Source organism: Lepidochelys olivacea (genome assembly GCF_965140295.1).
Source record: "Lepidochelys olivacea isolate rLepOli2 genome assembly, chromosome: 5".
Classification (NCBI taxonomy): domain Eukaryota; kingdom Metazoa; phylum Chordata; order Testudines; family Cheloniidae; genus Lepidochelys; species Lepidochelys olivacea.
The window spans coordinates 120,119,284-120,137,501 of record NC_140415.1 but is presented as its reverse complement, the minus strand read 5'-3'; the positions used below and the strand labels follow the sequence as shown (position 1 = coordinate 120,137,501).

General features: G+C 43.3%; 1 protein-coding gene across 2 annotated transcripts in view; it reads left to right on the top strand.

Moving 5' to 3' along the window:
- The first annotated feature begins 902 nt into the window (after positions 1–902).
- Positions 903–18,218, top strand: part of RIGI (RNA sensor RIG-I) — a 37,040-nt gene continuing 19,724 nt past the window's right edge. Inside the window, exons 1-7 of one of the 2 annotated variants that reach the window (XM_084629731.1) lie at positions 903–1,279; positions 4,197–4,331; positions 9,369–9,547; positions 13,340–13,490; positions 14,125–14,256; positions 15,244–15,351; positions 17,484–17,637. In XM_084629731.1, coding sequence (XP_084485857.1) covers positions 1,174–1,279; positions 4,197–4,331; positions 9,369–9,547; positions 13,340–13,490; positions 14,125–14,256; positions 15,244–15,351; positions 17,484–17,637 — 965 coding nt within the window. In that variant the 5' untranslated portion in view covers positions 903–1,173. The remainder of the gene's footprint in view (positions 1,280–4,196; positions 4,332–9,368; positions 9,548–13,339; positions 13,491–14,124; positions 14,257–15,243; positions 15,352–17,483; positions 17,638–18,218) is intronic. The other variant, XM_084629732.1, reaches the window with a different exon arrangement.

The following is an 18,218-nucleotide window of genomic DNA, read 5'->3' as shown; positions in this document are numbered from 1 at the left end:
ATTTTATTTTTTTATTCTACATAAACTGTGCTGTAAAATATTATGTCTTCTCTATAAGGTTCCCTGGGGGAAAAATCCACCAGTCTACCAAGTACTGTGTGTTACAATGGTCAGAGTTACCCAAAGGCACCATTACCACAAGACAGTAAAATCAGATAAGGCACATTATGTGCTGGTCTATATAAACTCCTGATTTAAACATCCATGTGAGTCTTTGGAGGAAGGGGATGGGTGGGATGACCTGCTTTGGTTTTGAGTTTTCTTGCTGGGTTGATTATTCTGCCCTTTGAATATGTTAATAGACCGTTTCCATTTGGTGGGAGGAACATGCAGGTGCTTAAAGGAGCTTGTGGTCTTGCTGAATTTGAAGGATTTGTTGTGTCTTTAATGGATTTAGAAACACAGGAAGTGTCATACTAGACCGGACCTGAAGTCCCGCTAGTTCAGTATCCTCTCACTAACAGATGCTTTAGATGCACACTTTGCAGTAGGCAGATGTGGAATAATCTGCCCCCCCCATTAGTTCCGATCCTAATCTCTTATAGTTTGAGATGGGTTTAAATCCCAAAGCATGAGGTTTAATATCCCTCCCAAAACTTGTTCAGCTTAGTTATAACAGCGCTGGCTATTCTTGTCACACACGTGTGGCAGGGTGTGTGTGCCCCCTTTTGAAGGGCAGGCACTTGTGGAAAGCAGTCTTGTTAGCTGCCATGCTGTGGCTTGCTGCATCTACTGCTGTCCTTCATTGATGGTTATCCTGGCAGCCTGATTGGCTGCATCTAGCTCCTTCCCTCTGCCTGTGCTTTTGGTCTAAGTTTCAGTTTCCTTTCTGCTGCTCTGCTTAGTTTCTTTTCTCCTCCTCCTCCGGTGGCTTGGACGTTTTTCCTCTTCCCTCTGAGTCAGCTGACTTTCAGTAAGTCTCCGTCAGTGGTGAGCTTGCGCCGCCGAGGCTGTCCCCCTCCTCTTGGAAAGGTCAGGGGGAACTTGCCTTCCCTGATTTCAGCCTGCAGCCCAGAGCAGGGGCCACCACCATCCACCTGCTGCAGCTACAGGGCGCGTTGTGCCGAAGGGTTTTTCTCTCCTTGGCAAGCGTGAAGCCAGGGCAAAGGATGAAAAGGAAAGCTGGGAACTAGTTCTACAGGAGTTCAACTGGCTCAATAAACTGGAGCACAGATGACTGCGGAGCAGAAAGCAGGCCTGCGGTGCTATCGGCAGTACATTGAGAAGATACTGAATCCTGCCTATGTGCTGGGCAACATGAAGGAATGGCTCTCTGATGGTGAGATGCTGGGCTTGCTGTGGGTGGGGGCTCTGGGCATGCTTTAGCCAGGACATCCCTGGCTCGCCATCCCTGCTTCTCTCATGAATGCTTCTCTGCTGGAGAGCAAGTGGTGGGTGACAGTTTTGCCACTTAGTGGGGTTTTCTGTTCTCTTCTCCCCTCTCACCACTTCTGTTTGCCCATTCTGTCTCCTCTTTAATTACATCCTGTCTAATGAAGATATTTCTATTGAGTATTGGTTTTTCAAAATGTTTTCGGCCAAGTACAGCGAGAGTTGATGGTTTGTCCCTTTAATCTGTAAAGATGATTAACCTCCGCTGTACCCTGCAACTCTCTACACTGCTCCTAAAATGCTTGAATTACGATATAGCTTTAGTTTTCCTCACTTAGCACCCACTACTGAAGTCATTAGGAGCTTTGCCATTGACCTGAATGGATGCAGGGTCAGGTCTTTAATTCTTTCTGTGCTGTATTGCCCATAGATCTAGAATTCAAATGGGAGAAAGGAAGCAGGAGATGGGAGAATACAGTTTCCCTTGTTAAATTGATGGTAGCTTAATGCATATAGTGAGGGGACTGCAAGGAAGAGGAAGTTTCCGTTCTGAAATTTTTGAGCTTTGTATATGACATACTGTACTCTGGGCTGAGTCTTTCTATTTCGGTGCTTGGTTGCTCTGTCTATACCTGGCACTGTGTATCTGGGGAAATGAACATTCATTGCTGCCTGATGTACGAGTTTGAAGTGTCAGTTCCCGCTTTTGGGTAGGAACTATGTTTTCTCTATAGCACCTAGCACAATGAGTCCATTACTGGTGCTCCAATGTGCTTCCGCAATGCAAATAGGTGATGATGGTGATGATGGAACACCCATGTATTAAGGAATGCTGCCGGTTTTTGCTGGTGCACGTAGACTTTGGCAGATGACAACGGCAAATGGGTTAATGTGGTGGTACTCCTCTCAAAACACAGCTTTGGGATTAATAGAAAAGTATTCGTCTAATGCCCCAGAATATGGTAGGTGCCTTACAAATCATATGAAATGCAAGGCGTGTGATTTTCAAAGCCAGTTAGCAGATTTAGCCACACCGCTCAGTGACCGACTCCTTGGCAACGGGTCCCCTGTTCTTTGCAAACAACTCTTACCTCAGACCTGACAAACTCATTACACCAAACACGTGTATTTATCTATAAAGAGTAACAAGTAAGATATCTACAGAAAGCTCTTAATTTGCAAAATACATGGTCTTTGTGTATATATGGGTTGTATTTAAGGAATATTTCTATTGAATGTATGCTTTATGGACATGAAGTAGAAATTAGTCACCAGGGGATAATGTGTGTCAGTGGTGGCCCGTTCAGGCAAGAGGGGAAGTGTCACCCTGCACTGTTTAGCTAGTGAGGCAATGCAAGGCTCAATTTAGCCTTGTGCAATACTAAGGCCTGGTCTACACTAAAAAATTAGGTTGACATAACTACATCACTGAGGAGTGTGAAAAGTTCACACCCCTGAGCAGCGTAGTTAAGTCAACCGAAATCTCTGTGTAGACAACTTTAGGTCAATGGAACAATTCTTCCGTCGATTTAGCTATGGCCTTTCAGGGAAGTGGATTACCTTCGTTGATGGGAGAACCCCATCGCATTGGCATAGAAGTGCCTATGCTGAAGGGCTACAGCGGTGTACCTTCTGCATTTGAAGTCTAGACAAGTCCGAAGACTTTGAATGGAAACTATCAGAGGCAAATGCAAACAACTGAAACCAGTTAAAGGTAAAAAGGGAACTTTACAACAAGATGGGTTCACTGTCTGTGAAAAGAAACATAAAGATGTTGTTATACTGATAACACAGGAGGGAGAAGCACTCTGCATCCATTCACTGAGGGGGGCGGAACCTTTGGAGCGCAGGGGTGCTGTCCTTAACATTTGGTTCCTGGTTTTTAAGAAACCAGCCAGTTTTGCAAAAGACGGAAATTTGGAGGGTTGAGGGGGTGGGGCGGGGGGGGGGGACTTTCTTTGTTAGACTCAAGTTCGCATTTTATTACTTTCGTTTTCTATCATAATCATTTGTTGCCATCACTCTCAGGTCTATCAGATATCCGTGAAATCTTTACTGTTTCTTCAACTTATTTTGTTTTATTATAAGTGCTCACAAGTGCTGTGTGGTTTGCAGGAGCCACAGTTTAAGATAAAACTGGTAAATTGGGGTACTGTGTATATTTGAGGGCAGAGGATCTGGGATATCAGGGACTAGCCAGCATCGGGCTGGATATCACATGGAAATGATTCAAAGGGCCTCAGGGATTAGGGTACATCTATTAACCTACAAACTGAAGTTGGTTGGCATAGCCTAGAGGACAGGGCTTGGGTGGCTGAAAGGCTGGTGGTACCAGGGAGCTGACACCCAGCTACCCCAAGACAGACTCCCTCTTGCTGGAGGCAGGGAGTAGGCTGACCAGATGTCCCGATTTTATAGGGACAGTCTGGATTTTGGGGCCTTTTCCTTATATAGGCTCCTATTTAGGCCCCCCACCTCCTGTCCCGATTTTTCACATTTGCTGTCTGGTCACCCTAGCAGGGGTAACACAGTGCCTCACAGGCTTGGATTCCCCAGGGCTTGCATTAATTTCAGTGAGACTTGTGTGACCAAATCCCCCTTGGCAGCTTTCTCAATTTCAACCAAGAACTTGCAGTGTGAATTTGGGTTTAATTTGTGCATCTCCAGAGATTGTTTCCCATTCATAAAGTGTATATGCTTCCTCTCCTCGCCTCTGGAAGTGCGGTATAAAGCAGATACCCATTGTGTAAATATACCCAGGAAATATTTGAGCACCTGCAGCATTCTGCACCAGGTGCAGTCCCCACTGCTGTCCACACACCAGATCTACAATTTTGACTTATTCATATCTGATTTCACGCTAGATGCCAAAGAGAGAATTCAGACTGTAGAACAGAAGGAGGGGTTGACTGCTGCTGCGGCACTCTTCGTTGACTCTCTACTGCAGCTCGAATCAGAAGGATGGTTTCGGGGATTTCTAGATACACTGAATGCAGCAGGTTTGTTTTCGTTGGTGAAGCTGACGGTTTTCATTTCCCCTGCTTTTTCATGTCGTGTGTGTGAATTTATTGCTTGTGAAAGGTGCTGGACTGACCACCCTGGAAAGTGAACGCCTTTTTAATTCCATAGATCAAGTCGTAGCAGTACAAGCTTCTCCACCAATCCATCTTGTAGCTCGATGGGTCAGCTTGGAGGTTGAGAGCGGAGGTTAAATTGGGGCTGGCTCATGGCAGCTTGGTGAGATAGGACATGGGCATGTGCAGACACCTGTACCATTCTGTGTCCCAGAATCTTTCGCTTTTTTTAACTCAAAAAAGCCAGCCAACGAAAACCCAAATATTAGATCTCTAGCCCTTAGGGTTGCAAAGAAAACCTGCAAAATGTGAACCATGTAACTAACTGATGCAGTGACATCTGCAGACAGCCTGAGACAGTAACTCTGAGAGGTATGAACTGCATCAGTTCCTCAAAAGCCTAATTAGGACAACTTAAGTCATTATTGTTTTCTGTGCTGATCAAAGCAAGAAGTTTATATTACGAGGATCTGGGCAATCTGCTTTTAGTGGCATCTTGTTTTGGTTGGTAGAAGCTTGTGGCGGTGGGGTGTGGTTTTTTTATAAAACTTAGGAGAAAGTTTATAGCTCTAGAAAGAATACATGATTTTCATATCCCAGACTGTTTGCAAATATTGTCAGTAGGAAAAAAACTTTTAACTTGTGAATTGAGGAAATTTGATCCATGAGACATAATAAATGGGGAACCCCAACATTATTAGTCTTTTTTCAGAGTAAAGATCACATTCAAATGGTCAGGCACAAAATAAATACATAGACGTTTCCCTTCTCCCTTTGATGGATTTACCTATAAAGAGTAATATTGTTTGCAAAATCTAAAATGACAGTTTAAATGTAACACTCTTCTTTTAATTTATCAGCATTGTATTTCATTTCCATAGCACTGAGGTGTATACAATGCTATATAATGGATGAGTTTGTGCCAAATAAGGAACAGATCCCTGCCTTGAAGAACTTATTTTCAAATGGTCTCTAAATGCTCTGATATAAACACCAGCTGTCGTGTGTAGGGGGAAGGACCAGAGGTTTGCTATAAGGTAGCATTTAAAACCCTCTGACCTGAGAGAGGAGAGCTCCTCTGATCTTAATATGATGCAACTCTTGATTAACTCATAAATATACAATGTACTTTAAGTTAGCTTGCATGCAACCGTCCTGTTTGATTTTTGGAGATCAGTAATTCCACCTAAAATGTAATTGTTAAGCTGGCATGAAGGTAATTTAATTGTTTGCACAGGCAACTAAGTGAACTGCCAAAAATATGTATGCTCTCTGCAACTTCTGTATGATCTATACAGAGAGCCCCACATTGCACTTTCGATTTTTGCTGGAGGACTTCCATAGAAGTTAGAGATTGAAAAGGCCCCATTAGGTTTTCCTAAAGCAGGATTGTTGCCTACTCTGTATATGTAAATATTCTGACTTAAGCAGTTTCAAGCAATGAGGCTTCTACCCTTTCCCCTGGAAGACTATTCCACAGCCCATCTGGGATTAAAAAATACCATTAAATCTACACTGCCACTGTATAAATCAGTATGTCTGTATATATAACAATGTGTTTAGATCTTGTCTGATATCTTCAGAAATAGAACGGGTTCAGAGATTGACAGTGAAAGTGATTTGAGGCCTGGGGAGACTCCATAAGAGGAGAGAGTGGAAAGACTGGGGATATTTAGATTCAAGAGAAGATGAACAAGAGGATGTAGCAAAGGTATGCAAAATAAAGAAAGGCATAAAGAATTGAATTGGGCATTCATAATTCTCATAAGGCCTGATTTAAAACCCATTCATATCAATGGGAGTCTTTCTGTTGACTTTAGTGGCCTTTTTGGCCAGACTCCTGGGCTGGGATTTTTGAAAGTGCCTAAGGGAGTTAACTCCCATCCAAATTTAATAGGATTTGGGTGCCTATGTACATATGCCTCCTTTAAAAAATTTCAGCCTTAATACAAGAATATGGGGACATCTAGTGAAACTGGAAAGCTACAAGCATATAAATGATTAAAGGAAACACTTTTTACAGCATGTATAATTAACCTATGGAACCCATTGTCACGAGATCACTTTGAAGCCAAGGGCTTAATAGGATTCAAAAAAGGATTAGTCATTTATGTGGATAGTGAGAATATCTACAGGTAATTAACATTTGCATAATATATGTATAAGGGGTGTGAAGCCTCATGCTTCAGAATGTAAGCCAGCTATTCATTGCCTAGGGATGGGAATAAAGTTCCCATATGGGCAGGTTATTAAATGATTGTCCATTATGGAGGTTTAGTGCAGCTTTCTCTGAAGCATCTGAGAGATTGCAATAATATAAGTATAGTACCTTCAGGGTGTGCCAGCTTTCTTCCATACTAATGGATTTTAACTCTTCCTCTCATTGGGACCCTTACTTACTAGGCTTCTTAACTCCTGAAAACTTACTTTCATGAAAGCTATTGCTGCATTCTTTGAACTCCTTTTTTATTATGCAATAGTGCAGTTCCTTGTCAATTGCTCCAAGCTTCCTTCTTCATACTTTATTATAAATTTGTTATCAGTAAGAAGTGGATCCAGGGTAGCTTCTCCTTGGGCTACAATCTCTAATTTCTGAATCTTAAAGCTGTGTTCCATATAACTTAAGAACATCTTTGTCCGCTTGGCGGTATCTGTGGCCCAGCTGATCGGAGGGTAGTTTAACCCTCTGCCCCCACAATGAGTGCTTTCAGATCGTCTATATTGCAGGATAAACATTGGCTCATGAGTTCATTCTCTCTGTTCCTGTGTTGGTCTGTAAAACATATTGATGGTTTTGAGTCTCGGACTAAAAAATGACCGTTTAATTGAGAAGCTCTAGCTCCCCTATGTTTTGCAACAGGGACTTGACGTTTGGCAGGGGATCTGTCTGGTGTCTGCAATGGATCTTTGGCTGTTCCCAGGAAAAACCTCCCAAATTTGGACAAGTTTATAAATCTTTGAAAAATCTGTTTGCACATGCCCAGTAGAGGCTTGTTAGAATTTTGGCAGTCCAAGTCTCTGAACATTCAGCCTGCGTGGAGCATGTTCCCTTACATGCTGATAGGAACTGAGAGAGAATGGGATTGTTGCCCCCTTACTAACATTCAGTGGGGGTGTTTTGGTTGGCTAGCTCCCAGTACTAAAAGGGGAAGCGCCGACGGGGAATCAGGAGCCTGAGACTGATGGTCCCCAGAAACAATGCGGAGAGGCCAATGCTCCAGGTCAGCCTGATTGACAGGGTGGGCAGGCTAATCAGTGAGTCAGGAGTCCGGGGGGGGTCCCGTCCTCCATGTGAGCTGGAATTGCCAGGGTCAGACAGAGTGGGGCTGAGCTAAGGAGAGAGCAGGGGCCCGAGCAGAGCTGTGCCAACCAGAAGGGCTAGAAAAGCAGCCCAGGAAGCAGGTCAGAGCTGGGAGCAGAGTTACAGAAGCAGCCCACAGGGCAGACCTGTCCAAGGTTGTAACCTGAGCCGGAGACACAGCCCAGGGAGAGAGCAGATCCCTGTGCTGGGAGGAGAGCTGCAGCCACAGAACCAGGTGTGGTGAGCAACTGAGGCCAGCCAAGGGGGAACTTGGGCAAAGGGCCCAGCGCAGAAAGACACCCCCAGCCAACGGTCCTGGCAGGCCAGACTGGGAGGGGGATCTTAACCCGATGGGGAGCTGATGCTGGGAAGAAGGGTCCCACCACCCAAAGCCCAGAGGCATGTGGCCACCACCATTGCAAGTGTCCAACCCGCAGCATCCCTGCAGCACAGCCAGGGCCTGAGAAGGAGGCCTGGGACCTACAAGGAACAGACTGTGAAGTGCCCTGATGTTCCAGAGACACTGTTTGTTTGTAATGTTCCCTGCCGCAGAACAGGGTGGTGATTTCCTTTTAACCTTTCCCATTTTTCCTTATTCATTTTTTTTAAATTAATTGTTAATTAAACAACTTGCGTTTGCTTTAAATTGAATAAAATGATCAGTGGGTCCGGGAAGTGCCCAGTGCGGAGAGAGTACCCCAGAGTGGGGACACCCTGGCCCCTGTCCTAGGTGACCATAGCAGGGTTGGGGGTCGAGCCCCCCAGGAATCCTGGGCCCAGCCTTGTCAGGGTTACAAGGACTCTCTCAGACAGGGGAGTGGAAAGGGAGCCCTCAAGGGCAGGGAGGCCTCTGGGTAAAGGAAGTGGGAGTGAGGACTCAGATTCTTTCGCTAGCCCACTTCACCAGGGTAGTGCAGAAGCCAGGAAAGTTCCCCACAATAGCAGGACCATTCCCCTGCTTACATGCAGACTGGAATGTGCGTGGTCCCTCCTCACAGAGCAATTGAGCAGGCTTGTTCCCAGAAATACCTGGACTGAAGACTTTCCCCATAATTACTCTTCTTTGCCACCAAGATCAGTTGTGGCACTGGGTACCAGCACTAAGAACAGGGATATTCTCTCCTGTGCTCTGAGGGGAAAGAAGAAGCCGCTTGATGTGAATGCAGAGGAGTGAGGAACGTATGGGGGGAGAGAGACGCAGGGAGGAAGGGCAGAAGATGGGGAAGAGGCTAGAAACAAGGAGAAGAGAGGGGCCGTAGCAGAAGTTGGATGGGAGAGGGGCATGAGCAGCGATAGGAGCTGTGGTGATGGCAGAACATCCTGAGCGAGGCCCAGGTCCTGTGGGGGAAAATAAGACGGCATCAGACTGTATACATACCAGGGGGTTGAGTTAAGGTTGTACAGGCAGTATTAATGTTGGTATTTCCTAACTTTTCTTGCTTGACTTTGCAGTCTTAAAACTTCTTTAAGATAGGGTGCCTTTTCTGGGGGTGGGGGGGTGTGGTTTTTTTTTTATGGAGCAGTAAGGGTAACCCAACCCCCTTTTCAAAATGTGTTTGCAGTTCACCCAGTAGCTCTTAGACAGTCCTGGGTCAAAATATCTGTTTTAATTAAAAGCGGTGTTTGCTGGTGTAATTTGCCCCATCCCTTTTGTCTTGAAGGTTACACTGGTCTGAGAGAGGCAATTGAAAACTGGGATTTCCAAAAACTTGAAAGCCTGGAAGTACATCGACAGCTGCTGAAACGTATAGAAGCTACGATGAGAGAAATTGATGCAGAACAGATAATTCCTTTCTTAAACACTTGTCTCATAGACCGAGAATGTGAAGAGATTCTGCAGGTATCATTTCAAAATCAAAATTGCAACTTGATTTGCAGAGTTTACAGTTCTATGATTGTGTAGCCCTGACTGTGGCTTCAGATATGTTTGTATAATATAGAAACTAGGGATGTCAAACGATTAAAAAAAATTAAATTGTTAAACAATAATATAACTTTTTTATTATAAATATTTGTGGATGTTTTCTAAATTTTCAGATATATTGGTTTCAGTTACAACACAGAATACAAAGTGTACAGTGGTCACTTTATATTTTTATTACAAATGTTTGCACTGTAAAGATGAACAAAAGAAAGTGGTTTTTCAGTTCACCTCATACAAGTACTGTAATGCAATCTCTTTATTGTGAAAGTACAACTTACAAATGTAGAATTTTATTTTTGTTTTTTATATAACTGCACTCAATGTAAAACTTGAGTCTACAAGTCCACTCAGTCCTCCTCCTTGTTCAGCCAATTATTTATGTTTATGGGAGAGAATACTGCCCACTTCTTATTTACAATGTCACCTGAATCTGGGAACAGGCGTTCTCATGACACTACTGTAGCTGGCATTGCAAGGTATTTACGTGACTGACAGGCAAAACATTTTAATGCCTTATCCTGCTTTGACCACCATTTCACTGTAGGCTTTGTACTGTGTTGTAATTGAAATCAATATATTTGAAAATGTAGAAAACATATAAATATTTTTGCATTTTTTAAATTTAAATTGGCATTCTATTGTTTAACAGTGCGATTAAAATGGCAATTAATCACACTTAATTTTTTAATCAAGTTAATTTGTTTTGGGTTAATCGCTTTAGTTAACCGCGATTAATTGACAGCCCAGATAGAAACAGGAACATGTGGTTTCTATTTATTTCTATAAAAAAGAAGCTTACAAGAAGTGGAAGGTTGGACATATGACCAGGGAAGAGTATAAAAATATTGCTCGGGCATGTAGGAATGATATCAGGAGGGCCAAATAGCACCTGGAGCTGCAGCTAGCCAGAGATGTCAAGAGTAACAAGAAGGGTTTCTTCAGGTATGTTGGCAACAAGAAGAAAGCCAAGGAAAGTGTGGGCCCCTTACTGAATGAGGAGGCAACCCAGTGACAGAGGATGTGGAAAAAGCTAATGTACTCAATGCTTTTTTTGCCTCTGTTTTCACTAACAAGGTCAGCTCCCAGACTGGTGTGCTGGGCATGACAACATGGGGAGTAGATGGCCAGCCCTCTGTGGAGAAAGAGGTGGTTAGGGACTATTTAGAAAAGCTGGACATGCACAAGTCCATGGGGCCGGACGAGTTGCATCCGAGAATGCTAAAGGAATTGGTGGCTGTGATTGCAGAGCCATTGGCCATTATCTTTGAAAACTCGTGGCGAACGGGGGAAGTCCCAGATGACTGGAAAAATGCTAATGTAGTGTCAATCTTTTAAAAAAAAAAGGGAAGAAGGAGGATCCTGGGAACTACAGGCCAGTCAGCCTCACCTCAGTCCCTGGGAAAATCATGGTGCAGGTCCTCAAGGAATCAATTCGGAAGCACTTAGAGGAGAGGAAAGTGATCAGGAACAGTCAGCATGGATTCACCAAGGGCAAGTCATACCTGACTAATCTAATCGCCTTCTGTGATGAGATTACTGGTTCTGTGGATGAAGGGAAAGCAGTGGATGTGTTGTTTCTTGACTTTAGCAAAGCTTTTGACACGGTCTCCCACAGTATTCTTGTCAGCAAGTTAAAGAAGTATGGGCTGGATGAATGCACTATAAGGTGGGTAGAATGTTGGCTAGATTGTTGGGCTCAACGGGTAGTGATCAATGGCTCCATGTCTAGTTGACAGCCGGTGTCAAGTGGAGTGCCCCAGGGGTCGGTCCTGGGGCCGGTTTTGTTCAATATCTTCATAAATGATCTGGAGGATGGTGTGGATTGCACTCTCAGCAAATTTGCGGATGATACTAAACTAGGAGGAGTGGTAGATACGCTGGAGGGCATAGGATACAGAGGGACCTAGACAAACTGGAGGATTGGGCCAAAAGAAATCTGATGAGGTTCAGTAAGGATAAGTGCAGGGTCCTGCACTTAGGACAGAAGAACCCAATGCACAGCTGCAGACTAGGGACCGAATGGCTAGGCAGCAGTTCTGCGGAAAAGGACCTAGGGGTGACAGTGGACGAGAAGCTGGATATGAGCCAGCAGTGTGCCCTTGTTGCCAAGAAGGCCAATGGCATTTTGGGATGTATAAGTAGGGGCATAGCGAGCAGATCGAGGGACGTGATCGTTCTCCTCTATTCGACATTGGTGAGGCCTCATCTGGAGTACTGTGTCCAGTTTTGGGCCCCACACTACAAGAAGGATGTGGCTAAATTGGAGAGAGTCCAGCGAAGGGCAGCAAAAATGATTAGGGGTCTGGAACACATGACTTATGAGGAGAGGCTGAGGGAACTGGGATTGTTTAGTCTGCAGAAGAGAAGAATGAGGGGGGATTTGATAGCTGCTTTCAACTACCTGAGAGGTGGTTCCAGAGAGGATAGTTCTAGACTATTCTCAGTGGTAGAAGAGGACAGGACAAGGAGTAATGGTCTCAAGTTGCAGTGGGGGAGGTTTAGGTTGGATATTAGGAAAAACTTTTTCACTAGGAGGGTGGTGAAACACTGGAATGCGTTACCTAGGGAGGTGGTAGAATCTCCTTCCTTAGAAGTTTTTAAGGTCAGGCTTGACAAAGCCCTGGCTGGGATGATTTAACTGGGGATTGGCCCTGCTTTGAGCAGGGGGTTGGACTAGATGACCTCCTGAGGTCCTTTCCAACCCTGATATTCTATGATTCTGTGATTTCCTTCTGATTAGAAAAATAGGCAGTGACATGTCCATAGATATGACTGCAAGTGGGACCTGACTGTTGCATCAGGTCACAAAAAAATTATTTATCTGCAGGATAACTGGCTGTAGCCAGTACTATCAGTTGCCCACTTTTATCAGCACAAGATTGAATCATAGGATTTTAAATGAAAAATATATACTGTATGTAAAAGAGGAAACCAATTTGCTATGCCTTTCTGTCAATCTAGACCATCTTAAGAGTTATGAAAATGGATCTTACAGGATTGTTCATGTTCCCATCAGTGAATAAAAGGGTTTGAAATGCAAGTTGTAATTTCTAATATGTGGATTTTGGTTAATATTAAATGTGCTTGTTTCTAGATAAAGGCCCAGTCCTGCAAACACTTATGCACTAGAGAAGCTTCTCTTCCCAAAGAGCTCTCGAGAACGGGGAGCCATTCTGTCACTCCTCTTCAGTGTGTGTGTGTGGGTGCATTAATGTGGCCAAAAGGATAGAGCAGAGAGTCACAAAGCTGATATAGACCTTTAGTGGGATACAGATGTGTTGTAGTAATGCTATTTAAGAGAGAAAAATGAAGCTCTTAAAGCGGATTAAGTTACACTTTGCTAGACAATTCAAAATTACAGCTTCAATTGGGCCTGCTATGGTAATTAGTATCCCCTCTTTACAGACTGTGGAACTGAGGAACAGAAAGCTGTCCTAGACCTCCATCCTGCAAACACCTAAGCACATACGTAACTATACAGTTGCAACTAGTCCAGTGGAGTGCAGTGGGGCTGTCTGTGCGTGTAAAGCTAGGCACGTGCTTAAGTGTTTACAGGATCAGAACCGTGGTGTGCTCTACAGTTATGTAGCTGCACAACAGAACTTTAAAGAGCTTTCCCCTGTAAAGGCTCAACAATGGTTCTCTTTTGAATGGCACACTTTTTGATATTTTGGAAGCAGTCACAAACTTTGCTTGTGCATTACGCAGGTCAGAGAACTGAAAGGCAGAATGGCTGGTGCAGTAAAGCTCATTGAATGCCTTTCTAGGTCAGACAAGGAAAACTGGCCCAAAACCTTTCATCTAGCTCTAGAACGAGCAGGATATGACCCAGCAAGCAAACTGTGGAATATGAAAGAAGGTAATATGCAAATTATTTTTACCATATTCTGTGCTTAAGGTTCTGCTGTTGTACCTGACATGAATCGTCTTCAGGAAGATGAGATTACCTTAAAGGGACACTGAGCTTGATTCTTTTCTTTTTTTTCTTTTTTCTTCTTTTTTTAATTGACTCGGTTAAAAAATGTGTTCTGGGAAACAACCCTGTATTTTTTTTTTTTTTTTTTTGGTTACAGCTAAATTAATGATAGTTCTATGAGAAAACTGCTCCAAAACGCAAAATATAGGGGGAGCAAGGAATATTTAGCATGTGCCCTCAAACTAGTCAGAAATAAATTGTGGACTGGTACAAGGAGGAAGAGGAGGTTGAATAGGCTGCACTTTTATGAGTGTGTGGCACTTCTAAAATCATGGGTCTCCACAGTCATTTGTCTACCTTGAGCCCAGTCTGGACAAGGCATTTTATTTTTACCTCGTAGACATTAAGGCCAGAAGGGACCATCATGATCATCTAGTCTGACCTCCTCCACTGCCAGTAAACAACTTTCTTTCCCAATAAGATTCAGCATTGTGGGAGAACCACTTTCCTGACCTGTCAAACGTATGACATTTAAAGTGGAAAAGATGGCTTAGATGCTTGCCTTGCTGTTGTTCAGATAATGATAAAGAGATGGATGTTGAGATGATGGAGGACCAGAATGGGAACAGTAGTGCCTTGGACATAAATATACAGTATTCCGAAGAAGCAGAAGTTCACAACTTCAGTGAAAGTCCGTGTTCTCCTTCAGGTAATATTCAGCAGCTTAACACTCTTCTAAACATTAGAACTGTGCAATCTTTTGCACTTTTAAAATCTGTGTGTGGTGTCCTTAAAATGGCTCAAAAGAAGATAATTGTAGAAAATAGAGCCTTCTGCATTGAGTTTCCTACTTCCTGGTTTAATTGTTTAACTTCGCTGTTTGCTGCTAAAAATGCCCAGTGCCTTGGGCATGACACGCATCATGTGCTGCCCCTTGTTTACCATATACGCTTACCGGAAATCTGGTGTTTCAGAGGAGCACCCTTATGAAGGGGTTAAAATAGCGGAACTCAATCCAGGGCTCTCCTCTGATTTGAGTAAGTCACCACATGGCTTAACTGGTAATTTAGATAAACATTAGCATATCGATCTGTGCCCTGACTGGAACAAAGCTAAGGGAGCCCTAAAATACTGCTTGTTTTCTTAACTGTTTTGACAGATGTTGATTTGTGTTATCACTAGCTGTTGGTCACAAAACAATAACTAGTAACTCTGACAGAGCAGCTCTTCAGTTTTTAAAGGCTGGGAGCTCCTGGATTAAAGAGAACATTGAAAGATGTAGGAGTTGGTAGACCAGAAAGAGATTAAAAGAAGACCTATTCCAACTGTATGTAGTGTTCATACAATCTGTTTTGGGGAGACACGGTCAGACATCTTTATCAGGTGCTATGCTTCCTGGTGTGAAAAGGTGGGTCAAGGTAAGATCAGTGTTGACTCTGCCAGCAAAGAGTTTGAAATGAGCTCATCTGAGGGAGAACAAACGGGCTTTACAAAATGCCAGCTTGTAACACACAAACCACTTAAAGTTCCAGTCTGGTACACGGTCGGTTATAAAATCTTTTCCCTCACGGGTGCTACTCATGTAATTTTAGATCATAACCATATATAGGAGATAATGTATTCTAACCAAACCATTATATAATGGATCATGTTCTTCACCACAGCATATATTGAGCTTTGCTTATTTATGTTCTAGAAGTTTCTCAACAACCTACTTATGGACCAAAGAAGCCTAGATGTTATCAGATGGAGCTTGCCCGGCCTGCTGTCAGTGGGAAAAATACAATCATATGTGCTCCTACTGGTAAGAACACGTCTATACCCAGTGTTGAGGTTTTTATGTTGAGAAGTGCTCTCTTTATTTTGCTGTGTGGTGTGAGAGGGGATGGCTAAGTCAGGGGGAGGGGTGAAGAAAGTCTGGAGGAGGGGGATGGACACCACAACTTTGTCTGTTTAGGACAAAGATTTGTCACATTCTCCCATCAACCTTTTATTTAAAAGCAAACTACCCATTAAGTTTTTAATCCACAGTGATTATAGAGGAGCCCTGAGGACTCACTAGTTATGGTCATGCAGAGACAGTGGGTGAGGTTCTGTGGCCTGCAACATGCAGGACGTCAAAATAGATGCTCATGATGGTCCCTTCTGACCTTAAAGTCTATGGCATTTACAGCAGAACTAAAATCCCTCTCTTTTGCACTTTGATGTTTGAATGTTCCCTCTGAAATTTCCAAACTAGCCCTTCATGGGCCAATTACATTTTCCATAATGTTTGTATGGTGCAACATTTGCTAACTTTCACAGAGAAAAGGTTTAAAATTGAGACCTTAGAAATGTATCTCAAGACTCTGCTGGAGATTTTCTGTCTAAGTAAAGAGCTGCAGTCTCTACAAACTCCGGACCTCAGGGACATTTTCATGTCAGCTCAGGAACAGGTCAATGTTAAACTTTAACCATAAAACAGCTATTCCCCTTCTGCAAAGAGTAGCTGACTGGGCAGTCAACTTTCACTGGCTACTTCCCTGAGATGCTGCCAGCCTGAATCACCAACTTCATTCCTCACAGCGGCTTTGGCTGGAAGAGGGGCTGTGGAAGGAGAAACTAAGGTGTATGGGAAGGGTGAGCAGGACTGTGTGGGGAGACTTGCAGATGAAGATACCATGGAAGCCGATATGCAGCAGTGACCTGATCCAAAGCTGATTGAAGTCAATGGAAAGACTCGTGTTGACAAGCTCAGATCAGGTTCTCCCTGTTGTGAACCTCCTATCATCTAGCACAAGTCTGGCTGAGGGACTGGACCCCCCACCTCACATACCCCCACAATCCTGAAGAATCATGATGTCCCTCCCATGTATCTCTGCTCATGTAACTGTTTTAAAAAAGAATGCAGTGGGGGGGAAAGCTGTGGGAGGACAAAGGAGGACCCTGGAGCAAGCCAGACTGTGCACTGGGAGTGGTGTAAGCATGAGTGAGGGTCGTATAGAAGGAGTGCAGCAATACATGGCTTAAGGAGAAGAAGTGGGCTTCAAGGGAGGGGAGGGGGGAATAGAGAACATTGGATCTGTGTGGGGCACATAAGAGTTAATGCAGCATGGATAAGGTAGCATAGAGGCCCTTGTGTCAGGAAGTATTTGTGTGGTCTTTGTGCTCTAATTCCCATATATAGTGACACTTTTTGTATTCCTAAAATAAACTCTGTATGCAGCAGTACACAAATTAGTTACAAAAAGGTTGATATTCTGGCTTAAAGGAAAAGTTGGGAAAACAACAAGCAAAATTTAATGGACCTGAAACAGCTGTAATCTAATGAGGAACATCTCTGGATTTTACTTTTTTTCCCTCCCTTCTCTCTCCTTTTTTAATTTTATTTTAAAGTGTTTTGACATAAGCACTGCTCTAGAGAAACAAGCTTTTCATGCATTGGGGAGTTAACTCAAAACACAGTTGTGGGAGGTAATTCTTAAGAAGGTATCCATAACATTATTTAGAATGCTTCCTTGTTTATCAGTAGCAATCATAGCAAAGCCATAAGAAACTGAAGTGAAATGAAACAATCAGGGTTTGTGAAACAGAAGAGCACAAAATTGGTAGGGAATTTGCATCCCTTTAAACAAATAAAGCCAGTACCCTCTGAATGAGAGTTGTCATTCTCCCCTTAATCCGTTGCTTTTTGTCAAAGGACTGTCATCATATATGGTAGATAAGTAGCCTCCTGTACTACTGAGTCTGTTTCAGTACCAAGATCACGAAATAGAGAGTGATGCTAAGTATCCTGGATTCCCAACTCCATTCTAATCTCCATTCCTGCAGTGAGCTTAATGTAAGAACATGGGCTTGCCCACAAGGAGCCTTAAATTGTTACAGCTGCACTTGGGGGGAGGGAATATTCCAGCTTTTTGTTACTAATTCTTTGTTTTCATGCTTGATGTTTAAAAGGATCTGGGAAAACCTTTGTGGCACTTCTGATTTGTGACAATCATTTCCAAAACATGCCCAAGGAACAGAAAGGGAAGATTGTCTTTCTAGCAACTAAAGTTCCAGTATATGAACAACAGAAAAAAGTCTTCACGCAACACTTTGAAAGAACCAGGTAGGTACAAGTCCACACATGTAGTCTTCAGGTTTCTTCACTTCAGAGTTCCAAACCATAGAAACCATAGGTTCCTTTACATCCTCAAGATCCTAAATTTTTTGTTACACCATTTCAGCACTGTGTGTCTCAATACAGTTCTGGTAAAAAGTGTGGCCCAAACTCAGAAGATGAAAATACATCCAATCAAAAAGTGACCAAACTGACTTTGAGGTGTAATTGAAGCCTGCCTCTGAAAAGCAGCTACTTAGGTGCATCAGTATAGAGCCCTTGTATGGATGTATAACTTTCATTTAGGTTTAAAGGAGCTAATTGACATGCATCAGCAGGTAAGCTTCTCAGTGCTAAGTTCAGGAAGTGTTTTCTCTTTCTTTTCTTATAGCCTAGATCTTTGGCTTTCAGATACATAGGGGGTGGGATAGGTTTTCTGAATACAGTCCACTTCATGAGCAAAGAATGGTGGTTGAATGGATGATGCTGATTAAAAAATCCACTGTCCTAAACCAAACATGTTTCAGTTGGGGGAGTTGCAGGTGCTCAGGACCTCTGAAAATGTGGTCACCTATTTAGAGGCCTGACCC